The sequence below is a fragment of the Achroia grisella genome, unplaced genomic scaffold (assembly GCF_030625045.1).
Source record: "Achroia grisella isolate CSIRO2021 unplaced genomic scaffold, CSIRO_AGI_Agris_v1 utg4116, whole genome shotgun sequence".
NCBI classification, from domain to species: domain Eukaryota; kingdom Metazoa; phylum Arthropoda; class Insecta; order Lepidoptera; family Pyralidae; genus Achroia; species Achroia grisella.
Genome location: NW_026712845.1, coordinates 1,270,912 through 1,294,312, shown reverse-complemented (window position 1 = coordinate 1,294,312; position 23,401 = coordinate 1,270,912). Strand labels below are relative to the sequence as shown.

The following is a 23,401-nucleotide window of genomic DNA, read 5'->3' as shown; positions in this document are numbered from 1 at the left end:
CTTTGAATTGACATAAAACCTTCATGGTGTGATATTGTAAAGGCACAAATAAATCTCCTAAATTAGATGACAGCAATGATTAAATGAATATGTTACATCTAAGAAAGAAACGAGATTCCAGATTTCCGAACAAATCGGAAATTTCAAATTTTAACCCCTAATATAAACTAAACAATTACTATAAAAACCATAGACAATATAACTTACATAAAATAGTTTCCAACAAGGGTATTTATCAAAAGACAATGCAGGAGGGAAGGGAATTGTTAGTAATGTGGACTCATGACCCTATTACTAGCAATATACCATATCAGGTTAACCTCCACGCGGTTCCCCCTGGAAACCATCGTGATAACTTCCTGGTGAATTTGTCACGATGGGCTAACTGACCTGACCTCATTTTCATCTATCATCCTCCACTGGTGCCCCGCCAGCGTAAACCGTCCGTTAAGCGCAGGCGGGTGCACCATTCCATTATCATCCATAAAAAAAATAGACAATGTTACTGCATTAAACACAAAACAAATAGAGGTAATCAGAACAAAGAGAGCATATTATTCATGTTTCTCCTTCCAATACAAAATTTTTCCATTGCAACTGTAAATTAATTAAATATCGGAAAATTCCTAAACATTACAAACAATACCCAAATATTTACAGTTATTTACATCCTTTGAGACGCAATTAAGGTCGTTAATTGACAATATAAGCGATAAATAATTAATTAGACGATGTATTAAAATCCGATCAAGACATATGGAGAATTTTTCATATTTGAAATTGTGACCACTAATGAAGTCGTTAGCGTTCGCAACATGATAAACGCACTCAACGATTCTGTTATCTAATCACATTGATGGGATCGCAACTCATTTGTATAAATTGGAGCGACTAGTCGATAACCACATGGCCGGGATTATAATTATTAGAAAAGATAAAAACACTATTTTACCAATTCACCAAGATATATTTTTACAGACTCGATGGTTTAGCGGTTTCGCACACCGTCTTACTTCCAATGGTTCCGGGTCGATTCCTTATAAGGTACAAACATTTGTATTCATGAGTATGAGTGTATATATCGGTCTGAGTGTTTCATATGTATATTCTGAGCATATTTATAAAATATGTGTCTGTAAAATCTCTGTAGTTTAGCACCCACAACACAAGCTAAGCTTAGCTTAGGACTAGAGGGCGTTGTGTGAATTGTCCTGCCAAAAAACTATTCTTAAAAAACAAAACTATTCTCTTAAAACCTTCAAGAGAATAATTTTGTATATGATTGCAGTAACTCTCAATTATTTTAATTAAAATTTAGTGGAACTGTGAATAAACCCACAATGACAGTGTACTAAATATTTACATATTAATGCTGCTGACTGTACTTTCCCTAGTTACAGTTATATATTGATTTATGAGGTAATAGGTATATTAGTAATTTCTACTGTAAGTTCGTTCGGCGAGAACAGTCGCGTGACCCGTCAAGTTAGGCTATCAGAGAGGTTATCTTTGACCTCTGATACTTAGTCATGCACATTTAATTGTTACACTATTGAAAAAGTTACGAAACTTACTTAGATAGAGTTTGTAAAAAGTCGTTTGCGTGGGGGTATACCCACGAACATTTGATTATTACTCTATTGAAAAAATAACGAAATTTAATTAGATCAACTTTGTAAAAAGTCGTCTGCGTGAGTATAGTCAAGCATATTTAATTGTTACACTATTGAAAAAGTTACGAAACTTACTTAGATAGAGTTTGTAAAAAGTCGTTTACGTGGGGATATACCCACGAACATTTGATTATTACTCTATTGAAAAAATAACGAAATTTACTTAGATCGACTTTGTAAAAAGTCGTCTGCGTGAGTATAGTCAAGCATATTTAATTGTTACACTATTGAAAAACGTTACGAAATTTACTTAGATAGATTTTATAAAAACTCACTTGCGCGGGTACAGTCATGCTCATTTAATTTTTACACTATTGAAGAAGTTACGAAATGTACTTAGATAAACTTTGTAAAAAGTTGTCTGCGAGGTTATATTCATGGACATTTAATTGTTACACTATTGAAAAAGTTACCAAATAAATAAGATACACTTTGTAAAAAGTTTGCGTGGGTACCTCAGTCTCACTTATATCAGTCGCTAAGTTACAGTTTTGCGAGTTGTGTTTCGGTTGAAGGGTAAAAAATAAAACAATGAAAATACAGGACAAGGCGCATGACATCTTAGTACTTCATGGTCTTGCCATTCCTCAAGCAATGTATTATTGGTATCACGAGCGCCACGTGATATGGTCTGATTGTTTTAATAATAATAATCTCAGGACAATTCTGTAAAGGATCTGGGTGTTTTCTGATATTTTTCTTGAGTGTTTTATAATACCTTTGTTAATATAACGTAATATACATATATTATGTATGTATTTACAAAACAAAAGTATTTATGTATTTATATCAGATGTCTAGTACTCATAACACAAACTTTACTTAGCTTGGGATTAGATGGCGCTGTGTGAATCATACAGGGATATTATAATTAAATGAAGGAGTACCATTAATTACACACCCACCTATAAAAACACTTTAAAACAAGTGACATTATTTCTTGTTTTATTTTTTAAATTATAATATTTTTACAAGTAACTAACAAGTTAATCGAAATGTCGCGATTAAACAATGATGTATTCTGTTTCCACATGTTCTTGGCAGTTGTATAATAACTTTCATCGATGTTTTAAATTACAAACACAGTCAATCATTGTATATCGTCTTTACATTAACAGCAAAAGGGTATAATGATTAATAATCTTTTGCTATTTTATCTAATACCAATTTGTACTAAATTAGAATTGTTTATGATTAATATAAAGTATAGTAAATAAATAAATAGTACTAAAGGCAGTGATAGTATACATAAAACTGAAGCAATATCACTAAACAATGTGGAAATCTTGATAACAAACAAAAATTATTTTGCAGGCAGACCATACTGCCTGCAAAATAATTTTTAAAGGTATACTAAAATGGTCACGTGACCGCGCTGCTTGTATGAAGAATACAAAATATTAAATTCCTCTTTATTTATTATAGTAATAATAAAATAATACTAACCTAGATCAATTCACAGAGCGCCATCTAGTCCCTAGCTAAACAAAACTTCTACTATGGGCATTAAACAACTAACAGAAATAATTAAATATTTTATTTATAAATACATACTTATATACATAGAAAATACCCAAACTAATATAATCTCATGAATACGTGATTGTACTTTTTTTACCGTTCTAGAAATCGAACCCGTAACCCTCGGAAGTAAGACAATGTGTTAAACTGCTAGACCACCGAGGCCGTCAATATTGTTATTAACATTATATAGTTCACTGCTACGTAATATTGTTACTATATCGTTACATTTGTTCTACAGACGCCGTTCAACGATTTCTACGATAACTACGACGGTGGAGGGCGTCGATATTCGTAACACAGTTTTATACTTCTGTCAATGGCATTGTTTCTTCAGTAAATAGTACACATGTTTTCTATTTTAAATAAATAAATAAAATTAAATAAATAAATAAAGTTCTTCATTTCTTGCACGGAGTGGTTTATGATATGATTGATATACCGCTTACAACCAAGTGTAATGTATAGCGAAAAAATACAAGAGGCAAAAAGTACTGACGTACCTACTTTTTTGTAGTAGAGACACAAAGGTACAGGTCAAGTAACTACTGTGTATTTTGTCGCTATTGTAGTATTTGCGATGCACGATAAAGATTAACTTCAAACTCTAGTAGTTATTGAATCAAGAGGCATCGAAATATTAGTTTAGTAATCTACGAATATATTACATAGAAACAGACTCTGTAAACTAAAAAAAAAGTACATACATACACACGTATATTTACTAAGTTAAGTTCGATGTGCGAACATTTAGATTCTAGAGTATATAAGTAATTCTCTGTCGATTGCGATCGTGCTGTATTATTAATAACAAAAAATGTTTTCGAACTATTCTATTGTTTTGTCAGTTTATTAGTTGGAGTCAGCCAACTGACCTTTACCGGAGCTTAACTAGACGAAATTGCAGCCAATTTTTTTTTAACTAGGAGGAGTTTACTATATGCTCCAAACTCCAAACGTATGCATGCTCTCTAGCTCGGGATGAAAGCCTATATACATGACCAGGTGCTACAGGTGCCGTAAGCGATAGAAGGGTAGCTGCTTCATGACGGATACGACTATAATTTGAGAAAAAAAAGGAAAATGTCTGCTTCGGCCATCGTAATTTCGATCTCCATTTGAGTGCCACAGGGCATCGACCTTAGCCCATTTCTTTTTAAATGTATAGCATACTTTGTATACTCATAGAGAACCTGAGTACATAAATACGACTGAGACTTTTTGGTAAAAAACTTTTTTCTCTCTCATCCTGTTTACTGAAGTAAAAACAGGATAAAAAAGTCTCAGTATTTGATTATTTTGATTATTTTGTAAGTTTAACCGAATTATATCTCCATATTTTATTGTGTACTTTTTTTTAACCATACTCTTCAGAGACTACATACATACCTTGAAAATCTGATTTGTATCTATATTACGTTAAATATAATATGTAAGTATTAATCTTACCTACAGCCAGCGAGAAGACTCTGCCTGTATATCTCCACACTTGATTTTCCTGTGATCTGATGTCCAGTCAGATACGTGTTGTGAGAGCTGTTGATGAAGTAATGAGCTAAAGGCTGGTCCATGTCGTCGCAGAGATCTAACTTCCTCAATGGCACTATTGGATTGTCTTCTGACATTAGAAACCTGCAATATACATCATTGTCAATAAAATTCAAAATTATAACTTTTGTTTTCAATAGAATCGAAATTAAATGGACGTTGAATAAGATTGATTCGAACTTTAACGTTACTAAAATACATATAATATTTTTCAGTTTCGACCATCGATAATGCTATAAATGGGAACACACCTTCGAGTATATTTAATCTATTCGACATGAGTCAACTGCTTTTTCGGTAAAATATCGCAAAGAAGTTGTACAAAATTTCGGTATTTTGATGTATATTGGAAACCCACCTTAAAAAGCCATCAAATGTGAGTTGTGACCGCTGTTGGTGGTATTTGTTGTGTTCATATGCCTTGATAAGGTCTTTTGCCCGCTGTAAGTCGGCGTATGGATGTAGTATCTCATTTAGACGTGGGTCACGCTGCACCTCATTAAGGAAATCCACGAGTTGAGTAGCACTGAGATGGGGTTTACCGTCCGTTCTAAAATTGAAACAATAACTTGAAATTGATTCATTATTTTAAAGACTTCTGATTTATACTTAGAGACCATGAAACGATATCGTATTGTCTAAAACAGTTATAATATAGGTATAATGTATGCAAAAAAATTACAGCCAATATATAAAACAAATTATTAGAAGCAAGTATATAAAACAAAACGTGAGCCAGGTATACCTATTTTCACTTTCTAAGTAAGTCTATACAAATAAATACTACGTTGCTATGAGTAAAATGCGAGCAATTTAATATTAGATTCCCACAATCTTATATGAGGCAATATCGATTATAAAACAGAAAAAATAAAGTAAAAGAGTAAGTAGTACGTAACTGAATGAAAGTGGCCCAGAATAGATCCTTGTGACACTCCATGTTCAGTAGTAGAAACGACAGAAATAACAATAAAAAACTGATAACTCACAGGCTGTTAAATATCTTCTGTACTTCGGTACGCTGTGTGAGGCTTTTGTAGAAGGCAAAAAAGTCTTCAAACTGGAATTTGGAATGACTAATGGTGTCGTTCTTGCCGGTGGGCAGGCCTGACTCGCTCAGAGCCTTCTCCACGCGTTTCTTGTCTTCTTTGTTTTGAGCAAATAACCTGACGATGCTGTGACATAAACATAAATGTACATTGACTATGGTATTTGCGATTTCAAATGTGTCTCTGGACAATGTCAAAAAACAACGTATAAATATTTATAAAGAAATAATATAAAGTTTGTGAGTATAGATGTTCGGAATAACCTCTAGTAATACTGATCCAATTTTGAAAATTCTTTTTTTTGTTAGATAGTCCATTTACCGAGGCTACATGTTTTTAATAGACGGTAATAGAGTAGTGCTACTATCCGAGCTAATGGTTTACGCTAGCGGGGAATCAGAGGAGAAGGATAACATAAACATGCTGTCAGGTCAGTTAGCCCATCTTGACAAATCCACTAGGAATATATTATAATGGTTTTTGCGTGAAGGCAACAAAACTTGATACCTTGCTAACTATAGAGGTCATCAGTGCACATTACTAACAACCCCTCGCTACATTACATTATGATACAACTAATAGAAGCGGAGTTATAATAAAAAAAAAAGTAAAAACAGAGAAAAAGTGACGCAGAATAAATTATATGGATCAGCTAGTACCTACCATATATTCAAATGATGTTCAGAAGTATCAAATCTTACGTATGTTACGACTATAATTTTAAAATTGTTTGAGTTTTGTACTATGTACCTTTCATTATTGTTGGGTATTACAAATACTTTTTACTAGCACCCCGCTAAAACGTTGCTCTTTGTTGAGCGATATACATTAATATATAAATATATAATTTTATGTATATTATGTATAGACATACATAAAATTCTTTCGTAAAAAAATATGTACATGACAATGAAACCGTATCAAAATCCGCTATTGCGCAAACAGAGAAACAGACAGCGACTCTGTTTTATATTTACAGATAAGATCTTGTAATTCCACACAATAACGATAAAAAAATAACTAGTTTAAATATTTAGAATTATTTAAATAAAGTTCGTTATCCAAACGGATACCTGTTAGACATAAACGTGCATAGGTATCAGTTATCTAAGTTAATTACATACTTAGTGAACGTATCTACCAATACTTCTAATCATCGTACAGATGATACCCGAGAAGTTCTGATTACCCCTTATTATCCACTTAATGCAATCTTATTATACGTGATGCAACTGTACCTATTAAATAAATGAATTGAAATGACCTCAAATTATGTCCAAGCTATTCACGTATCTATTTTTACGACGATATTTCCAATCTGGATTCCAATAGAATAGAATACAACATTTTTTATTCAAATAAATTTAAACATTTTTTATTAGTCACAATTTTTTTACTACCGCTCAATCGGAAATCTGTCTCATCATATGAAGATCGTGCATGGAACATGCATGTTGCTTTTTTAAATAATTATACTACCAACTAGCACTAATTCATTAGAGTTAAATTATGAAACACACAATTAACTGTTTAAGTAACTAAATAAGATTAAATTAGTCGTATAGATTATAGTAGACCTCTCCCTACAAGCAGAGTTTAATTCTACCAAAAAACAGCTTCTTCAATAGTGATAAAAATAAAAGCAAAAACATTAAGTTCTATAGATTGCTAAAAGGCTCATATGTCGATTCACAATTAGCAAAGACGTTTCTACACACACAAAAATAAAGTGTAATTAAAAACCTCCTCGTTTGCAATCAATTGCAAAATAGTGTTGCATTAAATTCAGTAAATATTTTTTTTGTGCAATGCTATACATTTATAACATACTTAAATATTAAAATAAACTCGACGAACGCAGGCGAGTAATAATAGTTAAACTATAAGCAAACATGTAGATGTCAAACAAAGTAAATATTTATTGAGACATCACAAAGTAAGTAGCCTTCATGCGATTATGTCATGCGCGAACTCTAAAAGTCACGTAAACTCATAGAATGGACAATGAGCAGGTAGTGTACAAACAGACAAACACTAATGATGTTCAATATACCTCTAATAGTGCGAACACCATCATCATCAGAGGGAAATCGACAATGATTTTTGTGATAATTTACTGACACGTTTACACAAATATGGTAATTAATTCTATTTTGTGTCACACGTGACAGTTAGCTTTACATAATATAGTAACTAATATAATTATCTGTGATAAATTACTCGAATATACTTTAAATGCCTTAATATTTTATATAGTAAGTATATTATTATCTTATCTTACTTCTTGCGCAAAATAAAATAACAACATTAATTTTTATTACCTATGCTTTCTTTTAAGAATGTTAATTGATAAAACACAAAGGTCTAAATTAAAAAATATTGCCCCGACAGCAGACAGGTCAGGGTAGTACCGGCTATTTATATCAAATGGGTGGAACCCAATAAAAGCACTATAAAAGATATCGTTGAATCAAATGTATTATGTGCTATTAATTGTCTTAAAAGCTAGTCGCACGCAAGAAGTTTATATAGATACTAAAAGAAAATTCTAGAATGCTTTGCAGTGTAGATAGTAATAAAAACCTAGTAAAAAAGTAATTAATATATGTTATAGAGTAAGAGAAAGCAGATATTACTATTAGGAAACAAAGAACCTGGAACCTTTACCGATAAGAACCATGTTTTCCTTCATCATTTAAAAAGTCTTTGAAACTCACTAAGCATTGAACATCTAGGCTACGCAGTCTACGCATCTAGGCTATTCCAATATAAACTAAACTAGAACCTACCACTTCATTTCTTTATATTGCGGGTACAGATATAAAATGAAAATTGTATGAACCCTAGCAAAATTTCATGTTTTATCTCGCAGTGTAATTTTCTTTAACTTGTAGTTACTAATCTTTCTTAACCATATAAATATAAAAAACATATACACGGAATCTTATCAACGCTAAATGTTATAAGCTCTTGGCCGTTTTCTAGTTGATTAATGCAGACGGTTAATTTATAACTCGCGAAGTGCTATTTGCAAAAATAGAACTAACGATCCAATAATCAATAATACTGAAACTATTTTTAAACTTTTGTGATTCTTACACGTTGGGGTTTTACCCATTTTATTACTTACAGAAAATCCCTCATGGAGACCCTCCCGCCCTAGAAAACTCCTAGTCACTAAAAACTCTAAGGTATCCCCCAACGGAGCGCTATGAAAATGGGTAGTATAAGTGAATTGCTACAGATATTTAAAAAAATTGCGTCAGAGAAAATGTTTTCTTCAAAGTAAATTTAATCTATTTTGGGGATTTTTTTTATGAGAACTTCCTGAGATATTTCGCTACAAAATACCGAAATAAAAACGCAGACGGTCAGGAAGACGCTTTTGTACATATAAATGCATCCTTAGTGTACGGAACACCATACAATAAAAATCATATACAAAATATATAAATTACTTACGCAGCATGTATAATTTCACTAAGTATTATAATACAATCAGTGTGTACTCGTAATATCAAGTACTCACAACGGGACGTATCTTTTATTTTATCATCCTCGTAGATATTATCAAAAGCATTAGCAATTATCATTGTCTACAAATGTAGGGACAATTTCCCACATTTTTATCCGGCTCGAAGGATCAAAACAGTAAAGGCTTCAGCTCGTGATCAAATCAAGCAGATATAATTATCATGTTATGATCACACTATCAGAATCGACTCGAGTTGACATCGTGTCTCAACTGAGTAACTTGACCTTAGTAATTGACACTGACAAAATTGTTCAATCTTGTCCGGACTGTAATGTCTCGTGAATCAGTTTAAACGGTAATTTAATTATAATAATAAGTTCACGACTGTTACATCAGATGGAGTTGTCAGAGGCATTGTCATCTATCGACGTCACGATAAATGAGGCACTTAACATATCCCTATTTCGATGGTTATATTTTATCAAATTAGGTGTCATTTTATTAGGTTTGATTGTTCGGCGACCAAATTGCTACTCGTAGTTTTAGTATTCTATTTAAAGACTAATGGAAAAAATACCGAAACATGTGCCATTTCACTTCCTTGCTTCTCAACTGAAGAATCTGCCGGAACTAACATATCAATACTATATGATTAAAAAAATATAAATGCCTAACATATTAAATATACTTAAAATCTCGTGTCTGAATACGTGAGTAGATATATGACAGTTAAATACTTATAGAAAAAACAATAATATACATACTTTTTGACGAGTATCTTCCCAGATTTGTCAGCCTTGAGAATTATCTTCGTGTGTAGTTTTTCTAGGAACTTGATGGTGGGATTGTTTAGTTGATACGGATTGTGCGCCAGCTCGAATAGCTCCTCGGTCCACATCTAGATTGAAAGTTAAAATAAACTTTATTTCAATATCATTTCAATAGATACATGCAAACAGACCGGAGTGATTGTTTCTCTTATTGCTGTATGTGTATTGGTGGTTGGTTATATTTTGTAAATAGTCATGACTCATGAATCAGATTGGACGAGTTACAGATAGACATTGTGAGCAAAGTAAAATATACATAACAAATTGTAAAATACATGGCCTGCACTTCAACAAATTTCGACTGAATAAATTTAAATTCCGAATGTTCGATTCGGGATTCCAACGGGCATGTATTTGGACTGTGGTTGTAAAATATTCCACCTCCGGTGATCTGGGATCAGAATGCAATCAGTCCGAATGGTTGAAGGCAATAGCCATATCAGACGAATTTGTACAAAGTGTACATCATCTTCAATTAGATCCCCATAATTATACATATACCATCATACTGCTACAGTTTCAGCAGGTATAATAGAAAATATTCTATACCGCGTTCAGAAAGATATTTGCATGTCTGTTATTTAGTCATATTTACTAATAGATCGAATTATAAAAAATATATACTAAGTAGCTGTGCTGTATTTTTAAACTACTACTTTTTTTCTTTATTCGTAAAAACGCAGTGTGGGTACAGGTTGCAGAATAACGAGATTTTAATAATAGTTCATTTGTTATCCATTATTAATTTTTACAAAGTTAAATATGATATACACTGGCCACATGCTGATAAGTTGGAAAAATATATTTGTGGTGCAACTTGATAATTTTTTACATTACAATAATAATGTTATCCCTTGACTATTCAAAAAGCGCCATCTAGTCCTATGCTAAGCAGAGCTTATATTATAGGTAACTAGACAACTGATATAAATACTTAAACACATGTTTTTGTAAATACATACATAAAACACATAAGAAACACTCAGACCAATAGAAACAATCATACAAATGAATGCAAATATTTGTATTTTAAGAGGAATCGAACCCATTACCATCAGAAAATAAGGCGGGGCGCTAAACCGCTAGACTACCGAGGCCGTCAAATAATATAAGTTACGTAAATCAATTGTCTGATCTCTAAACTAGGATGTCCTGTATTATAATGAAGCTATCGTCATACACACCCACTACCTTGTGTAGCTAGGATTAAATAAGGCGTACCTACAACGATACGACTAACTATTTAATTATATGGCAGAATATCAGTGTTTTGAAGGCGAAATAATAGCCAGCTGGAAGCTGCTGAGCCCCAAATCATGTTGTGTTGCTCCGGCGCAATCTTAATTAATTTTCTCATTTTCCTTTATATATTACAAAAAATATCAGACTACTTTTCACGATTTGCAATTCTCTGCTGATTCCATAATAGAATAGAAATAAAATCCAAATTAACCATAAATTTGGGAGTGGTAAAATTAACACCACCCTTGGACTATGGGTATTGTCATATATATAATTTAATTGTGGTTTCAACCGTTTAACGTTTAAGGATGTACTTAATATCATCGTATTTCCGTTATCTGATAGATATGGACATGGCAAAGATATTAATGCAAAGTTATAGTTTTAATATTTAAAAGAGCAACAAGCAAGTTTCTTACGCATTTTTCTTGTTACGAATCTGGGTTCCAAATGAGAGGTAGAATAAAAATATGTAACACTATTTAAAAGAGCCTATATTATAATTATTTGAATCAAGATTTTTCTATTTCTAATATCTTCAACAGGTTATATAATGTCCATTACAATTAATTTATCGCGAGCGCTAGAGAAGGATGCTGGAGTCATGTCAGTCTACCCACCATGGCGAATTCTTCCGTAATTAACCATAATGATATCCAGGAGGTCGGCGTGAAGGTCAACGATGGTCAGAAATGGTCCATTACTGGCAAAATAACCACTAGTTACGATTACTAACAATGCCTCCTAGTACTTAGTGCTCTCCCTTTTCCGGCACTTAAGTATTTGTTGAGGCGGCGTCAAAACGCCAGGATATGTTAAATATTATGAGACTATTTGTTTACAAACTTGGAGTTTAATCTGACAACTTAACAAAGTACCCGCTAAGTGCTTCGTGAACAACTTTAGGGCCCCATTAATATTGGAGGTCTTAGCTCTCTCCCAAATTCAGCAGCAGGACGCGGTTACCAAGCAGTCCGCGTATATATGCTTTAAAATGTTTAAATAACTATAAAACATAGATGTTTCTTTATTCTTTATTTCTCTTTAAAAAAATATTTCATGAAATGACAAAACAAATATTTCATATTTAACTGAGAACCGAAACCTTTTGGTGTGTAGTGAGTTGAAAAAAATATAATAAATTAAATTTTATAAAGTGTAGTGTAGATATATCTATATCTATCGATCTAAGATAGTCAATATAGTCATAGATTAACAGAAAATCAATGTATTTGATACACATCCGACTTTCTGTGTGCACTTCAACAAACACATTGTACAATATTGTAATACTGATAGTGTTATCAGTATAACAACATTATTATAAACATCAATAATTGCCAATAACTTATCAATACGCAACTGAATTTTCAATAAGGCAATCCATTGTTTCCAATCATTTGATAACACTAACATACAAAATATTTAAGTTAAGTCTCACATGTTATTGACCAAATCCATCATCTGTCACCGAAAATATTTATGAAGTTGACTGTACAAATATGGGACAACTGTATACACAGAGGTATTCATATTCACGCCAGTACACGCATTCTCGTATGTACAGTAACACACAAAAAGCTCATAAATAAGAGCATAGGACAACAATGCGTGACATTTCGGCCTTGACCTAACCGCGCGACGGCCGTATCGTAATATCACATTCGTTTATGCATGGATGTCACTCTATGTCACACCAGCAAAGACACGGTCAAAGATAATTTATCAATGACACTATGATATTCTGAGCCGGCTTACCTACGCGAGTGCACTGGGCGTCATGGCCCGTTGCCCGGATTTGAAATATGTCAGTTTATCTTTCGTTTTGTGTAAAGTATGACATATGATGGACTAACTCATCTCATATTATAGCACTGTACGTTTCTAGTTGCGGAAAAACAAACGGCTCAGATTAATTATAGTAGGAATAGGCTACAGTGAACTATACTCTCTTCGAAAATAATTTATTCTAGTACTTCATTTTGAAACTAAATCTGCAACTCTAAATTGCAAAGATTCTGATTCTAAAAAAACTATAAAGTCGCCTTACAAGATATATTGAGGTCCTACTCAATAGACAGACACGAAACCTTTCTAAAGATACGTAATAATCAACTACGTAATATTAGTCCTTAATTATTACTATACCTAAATGTAACAAATTACAATATTGTACAATTCATATTACACCATAAGATCCAACCACAAGAAATAATTATAAATTAAGCCCGAAGGATTAGCCAAAAGCTTGATCAAATGTCCACGTCATGGTGAATGCAATACTTTATGGCTATATCTGATACCCTAGGTATAGGAGGGCGAGTTTACCGCTGCCTCTCTGTTTAATTTGGTGTGTTTTACATCTAATAATCAGTTAGAAAAAAACGGTAAAGTTTTGTTTTGCTGGCGGCCGGATTCGAAATCAAGACATTCCCCAATCACAAGAGACAATCACAATACATAATCTTTTTAGACAAAATTGACATTATTAAATTAAACTACAGCTCGCCCAACTCTATAATTAGCAGTGTAGGCTACGATAGTCTATTTATCAGTGCCGAGAACGTCTTTCATAATGTTCGGTGCAGGTAAAGGCCAGCAGGGCCAAACAGCGGTGACGTGTTATTTTTACCCCGTAGGTCACTGGGCCTTCATAGCCCTTTAAAGTCGTGGGTGTACTGTGAAACCTTCTAGTTTCGGTATTGCTACCTAGAGCATATTTTCTTTACTGTTATTTAAAATTGTCTTCCATATTAGCGTTTAAAAGATCACTGAAGATCTTACGGATCTAGGGGTTTTCATATTTTTGTCTTTAGTCTCCCTTAACACAAAAAAAGATACGTTTTTTTACAGCACAGGGGACAAACGAACCAGCTGCTCACCTGATGGTAAGTGATTACCGCCGCCCTTGAGCACCCGCAACACCAGAGGAATTGCAAGCTAGTTGCCGGCCTTTTAAGAAGGAATAAGCTATTTTCTTTGTTTTATGTTTTAATATCGTATCGGTTCAGAAATACCATTGCTGGATGGTGATTCCACAACGGGGTTGTGAATAAATACGTAATACGTAAATAAATATAATGATTAAACAAATTGAAATTGTATTCACTGACATAATTATATACACACACTATTGTCTATTTTTATGATATACATCTATTTGTTAAAAGTCACATGATTTGGTAGTAAGTTAACCATAGTGCGTCAAGTCAATAACTTTTGCATTACAAGGGATGGGACTGTGAAAGATCACGAAGGGTTACGGGAAGGGACGACAAGCTTGCCCTTTGGATTTCATAATGTCCACAAAATATACACTTTTGTATAGATATATACTTCTATAAAGACGAAGTGATTATTTACACATAAAATTAAGAAATGTAACTAATTGTATAGATGCTACATATCTTTCTACCGTTTAATTAACTATTCGTACATATTTTGTGAAATTTCCGAAAAAGAAACTTAAGGACTAGACAATCTTTAGCGAATTCATTTATTTATTTATTGTTCTGCACACAAAATTGTATACACGGCGGACTTAATACCTGATGGCATTCTCTACCAGTCTACTGTAGCGTTAATCAAACATAATAAGGCGATGCAATTTAATAATGAATATTAAGATATGATAAATACAGAAATATAATAACATTATTTTAGTATATAGATATACATACATATCAATTATTTAAGTATCATTTATCTTTTGTTTTGGTCAGTCGTATAGATACTTAAGAGTACCTGTGGGAATTATGGAAGAATGCAATTCTGTTTTATTATGAGTGATAGTGTACGCCGTTAATTGTCTCTGGTGTGCATAAGTCGTTACTGCTACATAAAAAGACGTGGGAAAAGATTTCTTCAGGCATTATAATAATCTACGATGACCGCTTACTGTCTGGTGGCCTGTATAGCTCTTAGCTACTGTTTGTTTAATTGCAAACAAGCCTGACGGATATACATTATATAAAGGGAAATGTACAATTATATTAAGAGCATAAAAATAACGTTATCATTATATTAATACGTGATGCAAAAACTTTGTATCTCTTTTTACGAAAGTTGTGCGGACGGAGTATGAAATTTCGCATCCTTAAGCAGAATGCTAATATTTTTTTTAATAATACATAATATTTATGTGTATTAAATCAATAAAAAATACTATACACGCTACCACGCATTTGACATACACACGCATATATACTCTTTTGTTTATTGTTAGTCTGTGGTCAAATTGAGAATAGATTGATGTTGTTTGTCTTTAATATAATTTATCTGTAGTCTTACTGAATGTTAAATTAGTGGTCGAATTTCGACCACGGGCCGACCACTAGTAACGGCAAATCCCGTTTATATAATGCGTACAGTTCTTAACCACTTGACTATAGCATCAAATAATATATTGATAACATAAGGATGATTGTTCGCATTGGTGTTTTTATGTATTACACAAAATAGTACCTTATGGGTACTGGGATGTTATGGATATGAAATTTCGGATAGATACGGATAGGTTTCGGATATAGGAAAGATTATCCGTTAGTTTCGGATAATTTCGGTTACTGATATTAATGTTTTAAGGAATTTCAAAAGTAAAATACAAATAGCTAATAAAACGGTTACATAACGTGTCTCAATTAGGCTCCGCCCCTATCCGATATTGTCCGAAACTTTTATTTCGGATTTTATATCGGATATCCGATCCGAGCTCCGGTTACGGAGCTCCTTAACATCCCTGGCCATAACACAAGATCTACTTAGCTTGCGAAGCTGTATATTGCGCTGTGTGAATTGTTCACGCTTATTATTATAATATAATATTCACAGTAAATACCCGGACCAATACAAACAATCAAACCCATTTCAAATGTTTATACCCAGCAAAAATCCAACCCGCGACTACCAAGTGTGCTACACCCCTAGACCACTGAGGCCGTCAAACATGTTCAAGATGCATGATACACTTACTTGGGCAATTTCTTTCCTGGTGCAGCAGAAATTTATGAAAGTAACGTTGACGAAGTCAGCTCCATAGCATACGGTGACAGTCTTCTCTTCTAATGAACCTTGTGAGCCGATCAGCACTAAATTTCGAATCTTCGGATCCTGTAGGAAAAAATGTAGTATCGTAAGTCATGGTAAAGTAGCCCACCTGATGGAAGTGACCACTTTCGGTGTCAATCACTCAGTTGACAATCATACAAAGATATCAAACGTAATCATTTGTTAATCGAATAAAAATTTGATGATTAAAAAAACATATTTTTACTAGCAACCCATTCCGGCTTCGCACGAACGCATCTTTCAATTTCTCGGTTTGTTCTACACAATAACACACGTGTTATACATAAACCTTCCTCAAAAATTACTCTATCTATTGCTAAAAACTACATTAAAATCCGTTGTATAATTTAAAATATCTAAGGGAAAAAACTGCAAGTGACTGTAGAGATGTACAGTATACATGTAGAGAAGCCAATCTGATAGCAATACTGCTACATTTTTGTTTTGCAGGACATACTACCAAAAGCAGAACTCCTAGCCAAAGGTGGTGGAGGTGCATTGTCACGTTATTACTATACTATACACGGTATGTCTATTCTGTGATTATCACAGATGCGGTGTACCATGCCACATGAAGAAATGAAAATAACATAGTATGTATAAATGAACTCATATCATTATAGCTTACTAAATTTGTAATGATATGAATGCATTTATTGGTTAACCTTAAATGCAGAATGTGGCATTAATTAGATAGGCACTTAATAGTTTAATTACGGGATTTATTCTCGCCTTGGTTTCGATACAATTTTTTCAATATTGAAATCGGTTAGACTTCAAAATTGACCTAACGGTGTCAGATTCCCGAACATCATTGAGAAAAAAATAGGGAGTTACTGTTTTAATGCAATATTATGTTATAATATACACATTGTAAACCTTAGATCCTGAATCATACATGATACAAACAATATCTATATTACAACTATGTAACACATACTCAATACAATTTATCGGATAAGACGGGGGGTTGTTTGTACAAATTGGTGTCTGCGGGGGCCTATAAAAAATGTCGCCCAGATGTTCTTGGATACCTACTATTATTGGACTGTAATTCTGTATGATTCGATTTCAGCCGCGGCTTTGTCTGCGCGCCATTTATTAAGATGATGGCTCCCGAAATACTGTATCAAATATATACAGGTATAAATCTAAATCATGCATTTTATTTTACACATTAAATTCCAATATCATTTAAGTTAAAATCGACATTTTTAAACTGCTTTCAAAAAGAGAAATCTCTATTTACACCCCGATTTGTGACAAGCATACGGCCCCACTGATGGTAGGTATACAGTTATCGTAGCCTATGAACGCCTAAAACACCAGGGCACACCCCTGGCGTTGTCACCCTTTTAAACCTTAACCTACCCTACTACCCTTCTTGACCCCCATTCAGAAGTTTCTAGAGTTTTACATATAGTATGTGGTATTTTTGGATAATTGTGTAACTATTATATTTTCTTTCAATACAATTCTTTTTTTATTATAAAAATATAATTTTTTTTAATTGATCCTATCGTTATTATATTCGATAGTAATATAACGTATATTTTGTCACAAATGCAATCACTTATTATTATTGAAACAAAAAGTAAAATTATTCATAAGAACTACTAGAGTACACTACTTACTTACTTCAATTGATTATTAAATATTGTGATCTACAGACGATGGTTCGGCAAAAAATACAAGATTCTAATTTAAGTCAATAACAAACAAAATAAAAAACTGACCACTACAAAAACTGCTTAACTAAGTTTAACAAGACCGTGGTCGGGGCCATCGGAGGCTGCTGAACACATTGGATAAAAATGCTGACCTCTAACTTTTGTTTATATTTCAATATCTATTTAATAGTTCATCGTTCTTTGTTACTTTAAACATATCCATGCTAAAGAATAGGATTGTCGTGATATTATTGGACTCTGAAGATTCAAATATCCTTACTAATATTATAAAGGCGAAAGTAAAGAAAAACGAAAAATAAGGAAGCTGAAAGTTTGTATGGAAATATCGAATTTTTAACACTCGGACTCGAGCGAAATCTTGGGTACAGCTAGTAACAAATAAATAATCCTAGATAGTAATGGGAACGAACCCATCGCTAACAATGTAATTATGTCAGGTTGACCTCCACGCGTTTCTCCCTGGAACCATCATCGTTAATAAATTGCTTAGTAAATAGGTCATGATGGGTTGTTTATGTATGATAATGGAATGGTGCACCCACCTGCGCTAACGGTTTACGCTGGCTGGGCACCAGTGGAGAAGGATAAGATGAATTTGAGGTTAGGTCAGTTAGCCCATCGTGGCAAATTTTGGTACCAGGAATTTATCACGACGGTTTCCAAGAGGAACCGCGTGGAGGTCAACCTGATATGGTGCATTGCTATGTGGACATTAGTAACAATTACACATTACTAACAATCCCCTTTCCCGTGGTCTTGATGTGTTAATTGACCTGACTTCATTTTCGACCTATCATCTCCCATCTTCTTGCAGCAGCTTTCTTTGTATGCTGTGTTTGGGTTATAGGGTGAGATTAGGCAGTGAAATTACAGGCTAAGGGGCATGACATTTTAGTTCTTCGGAATGGTAACCCATGGGTGGTAACAGGGCGTTATATGAGATTTCAGCGCTTTTCTTGTGCAAAGACGACGATTACCGCTTATTGTAATTATTATTATACATTTACCAGCTATGCCCGCGGTTTAACCCGCGTGAAATTTATAGCCTGATATATTCCTATGTATAAGTTATATCACTGTAGAGTTTCATCAAAATCAGTTCAGTAGTTTTTGCGTGAAAGAGTAACAAACATCGATCCATACTCAGAAACTTTCGCGTTAATAATAATATTAGTAAGATTGAAGCCTTTAAGTCTTTTTGTCTTTAATGAACGGATACAGTTTGTTTTACTATAATAAGAAATGAACTAGTCACCCACGTCACAAGGTCAGCTTAGTATGGGGACTACTAAGGTACCATTGTGTACAACTTTTAGCAGAGTGCACTGCCAATATAATTGTACCTAGACTGAATATTATAAAATATTGTAAAACTTAGTATGTATGCTCTACTTGATAATCACATATGATGCAACATATTAAAATCAACACTTAAAACTGCCTACCAGAAAATAATTTAGCTACAGTGCTAAATTATTTTTGTGCTGTTAGATTCCAGAAATTATTTTCCAGGAAGACAATGGAAAACTGCGTATTTACTTAAAGCTAAAGAAAGTTCCTACCTAAATGTCGGTTCTATAAAAGGTTAAAATGAATACAATGGTTACGTATTAAACAGCTTGCTAATTAAAATCGATGGCTCGGAGCATCCAGGCCGAGATCCACGAGTAAAACTTTAATGAAAGTTCGACGCAAGTTGTATTATCTGTATCCAGCATTAAAATTAGAAGCGGAGGACAATACCTAATAGAACATTCATTAGATTAAAAATAAATATATAAAATTATGTACAGAACTAAGAAATTCTGACGAAATAATAATATTAATACCCCTGCACAATTCACATTCTATGTCATCTACTCCTAAGGTAAGCAGAGCTTGTGTTATGGGAACGACTGATATATATATATACATACTAAGGTTTTTTTTTGTATATACGTAATATACATAGAAAACACCCAGACCGATACAAACAATGATAATCATGAAGGAATTGAACCAGCGATCATCGAAAGTAAAGTGGTGTAAAATAAAACGAATATGAAACTAACCAGGATAGACTCAATTTAAATGAAAAATGAAGACATGGTGTAGCATATTGCAAAAATGTGTTTAACAACGAGAACACCTCTTCCTTTTAATACATTCTGAAGACCATTATTGATACGTTCAAATTACGAGATACCGTTACAAGAATTTAGCTTCTATTCTGCGAGAATTTCTCGTTCATGGAAATCGAACTACGGTATACCAAATAGTCTAACAATAACAAGAACGAGGTCGCGACAGTCTTAATTATCCGTCATTAAAATAATAATTAGAGATGAGAGGAAGACTAATAAAAAAGGCAAAAGGAAAATAGTTAATAGACAATAATCTATTCATTAGTTTCTGGTGTTGTAGTATCTTACTCATAGACATAATAGATGTTCATTATATCTTGTTCTAGTGATGAAATAAGAAAAATTTCATCACCAATTAACTTCATAACCAGGTAAGAGCTGTCTAGGAAAATAATGAACATCATACATATGCAACGGAGAAGCGGGATACTTAATGAGTCATCCAGAAATATCGTGACATAAATATCAGGATATTTACCCCTCCACCCAATCTTGTCACATTCGTGAACCCCCTTCCTAGTGTGACGTCACAAATTGTATTGAAAATATTTTATCGTTCGGAAATTAGGTTTTGAATGACGTCACGAAATTTAGAACTCGTCACAATTTGTCGCCCACTTTCCTGCCTCTTATCTTGTAACGTTATTTATGAAAGGCCCCTAATAGTGTTCTTTGGATATTAATAGTTCACTGAAACTATATTACATATATTATACAGTGACTAGGAATACATTAACTACACTACTTCCTACATCGCCTATCCCGCTAGATTGCTGTAATAAGCGGCACTGCTGTGTGAACAACGGAAGTAAATAATCATGCAATAAAATCGCAACCCATTCATCTCGCTTTAGTTTTAAGCGACTAGCCGCGATTGCGAGCCTTTTATTAGGGTTGCCAACTATCTATGTTTGAACAACAAAAAAAACAATATAAATGTAAACAGGACACTTGTTGAAATGCCAGGAGATTTGTTGTCAAAATGTTTACTAATAGTACCAGCGTTAAACTAAAACATATAATGCCTTTGATCCTTCAAATTCTAGCCTGTACACAATTGAAGCAACTAGATGATGACAGGGGCCTCCCATATTCAGAATAATAACAAATTATATCATACATAGACAGATAGAAACCCAGCATTTGATTTAGAGCACACATTTTTTAGATCATTGCCAAATGACTAAATCATATATTTATGATTAGACACTTGGCAATGTAATGCACAAAATCATCTCCTTAAATCTCTCAAAATAAACATTAACACACAACAACAGTACTTATTTGATTTTATATTCAATATTTTTTTACTTTTTAATGTCTACAACATTCAAGTGTTACAAATAAATAAATATTTTTAAAATAAATAGCTTTTCATTACTCACTAACAAAAACTCATTTATGTATATAAATTTTCAAAATTTACAGATGTTAATCAGCAGACAGCTATTCTTAACACATCATAGTCATGTAATTTGTATTGATATCATTACACCAATATCTTGATGATCATAATCACAATAAAAACAATTTTTTGTGATCAATTATAAATTTTATAGATTCAAGTATTCTAATTCTGCTCACTAAAACAAACTTTTAGTTATAACTTTATTTCTACATGACAGTCAGGTATAGACAAATTCTCTATTGGAGATAGATTTGAAAATATAATATGAAAACTATTATTAGATATGTTATCTCACATAAATATAAATATGTACAAAATAGGTACTTCTGTATACACACTTTCAACCACACAATAAACTATAGCAAAATATATTTTTTTATTTTAAATAATCTAGTGAACTACCAACTTCACAAAAAATGTTTCAAACTATTTTTTTTAATTTGTTCAAGACTCACTAAAGGAAGAAAAGAAATATTAAAATAGAAGTTAAGTAATCTAAGTTAAGAGTTACTTACATAATGTCAATAGGTTTTCTAATACTCCCATAATAAATTTATGGCATAATTAGTTTTAATAATAAAAAAACATCAATTATTTGAAATAATACATATATGTATTAATTATGATTACAAAAATAATTAAGACAAATAATTAAGTTCTCTGGCAAAACATACCATATTAGTAAAATATTATTTATTACATTTCTCTTTTTCTCAAAAACTCATATTAGAGGTAGTAGGTATAAGTTTAGAGAGTTAAGAGAATAAATATTTCAAATTATACCTTTCAATTGGTATTTATATATAAAAATACATTGAGACATACACACAATTTCATTGAGCATATATTTTAATTTTAAAATGTTAAGTTGTTGTATATTAAAAATAGATATCAAATTTAAATCATGACAAGACAATAAATGGTTACTCACTTTAGGGACTTTGGCATGAACACCTGTTCTCACATCTCTAATAGTAGCAATGTCCAGCATTTCCACTTCTAAATTTTGATCAGTCCAGAATAGGAAGAAACCTTTAGGGTCCACACGAAGAGTGACTGGTAAACCATTTCCAGAATCCTATTGGAAACAAGATCACAATAAGTCAAATATAATGAAATAAAAGCTCTTGATATGGAATTAATACATAATAATTAAGAAATGTGAAATTTTATATCGAATACTCAAAAGAATAGTACGAACTCACCTCATCCCATTTTATGAATTTTTCTCCCTCTTGCAAAGCCTTTGACACTTCGATCGGCTTCAAGCCTACGTTAGCAGATCTCGTGCTTGTAGTCATCGCGAATAATAAACACAATTAAGCGGATACAATGCCACTATTGCAGATAATATCTGTCATCTTTCTTTTTGTGCACAAATATATCTGGGAAATCTAACGATGGTACATTATGAACAAACACACCCGACAAACTCGCACAAACGGTAGTAAGAGGCTACATAAATAACAATGAACATATTAGAACAGCATTAGGATTAAGTACACATTTAAAATGATTAATAAACAACGATTTTTGCCCTCCTAATCACGGAGACGAACCAGAAAACATACACTGAAGTCATAAACTCATCCATAATCGGTGTCAGCTATATAATTACTCTATGGTGGTAATGCACAGATTAGAAATATAATATGTCACTATAATGTCATATCACGCCACGGATTTCAAGAAACTATTAAATAGTTCATGCAGACAACGCGACGTGGACAATTCACACAACGCCATCTAGTCCCAAAGTAAGCAGCATCGGAAG

General features: G+C 32.8%; 1 protein-coding gene across 1 annotated transcript in view; it reads right to left on the bottom strand.

Annotated features, from left to right (window-relative positions):
• The window catches only part of LOC131844648 (1-phosphatidylinositol 4,5-bisphosphate phosphodiesterase classes I and II), a 39,664-nt gene extending 16,587 nt beyond the window's left edge, over positions 1-23,077 (bottom strand). Inside the window, exons 1-7 of the mRNA XM_059193583.1 lie at positions 22,833-23,077; positions 22,559-22,705; positions 16,310-16,447; positions 10,031-10,164; positions 5,732-5,917; positions 5,101-5,292; positions 4,644-4,826 (exon numbers count right to left, since the gene is read on the bottom strand). Of these exons, the coding sequence (XP_059049566.1) occupies positions 4,644-4,826; positions 5,101-5,292; positions 5,732-5,917; positions 10,031-10,164; positions 16,310-16,447; positions 22,559-22,705; positions 22,833-22,928 (1,076 nt within the window). The 5' untranslated portion in view covers positions 22,929-23,077. The remainder of the gene's footprint in view (positions 1-4,643; positions 4,827-5,100; positions 5,293-5,731; positions 5,918-10,030; positions 10,165-16,309; positions 16,448-22,558; positions 22,706-22,832) is intronic.
• Between the last annotated feature and the right edge of the window lie 324 nt (positions 23,078-23,401).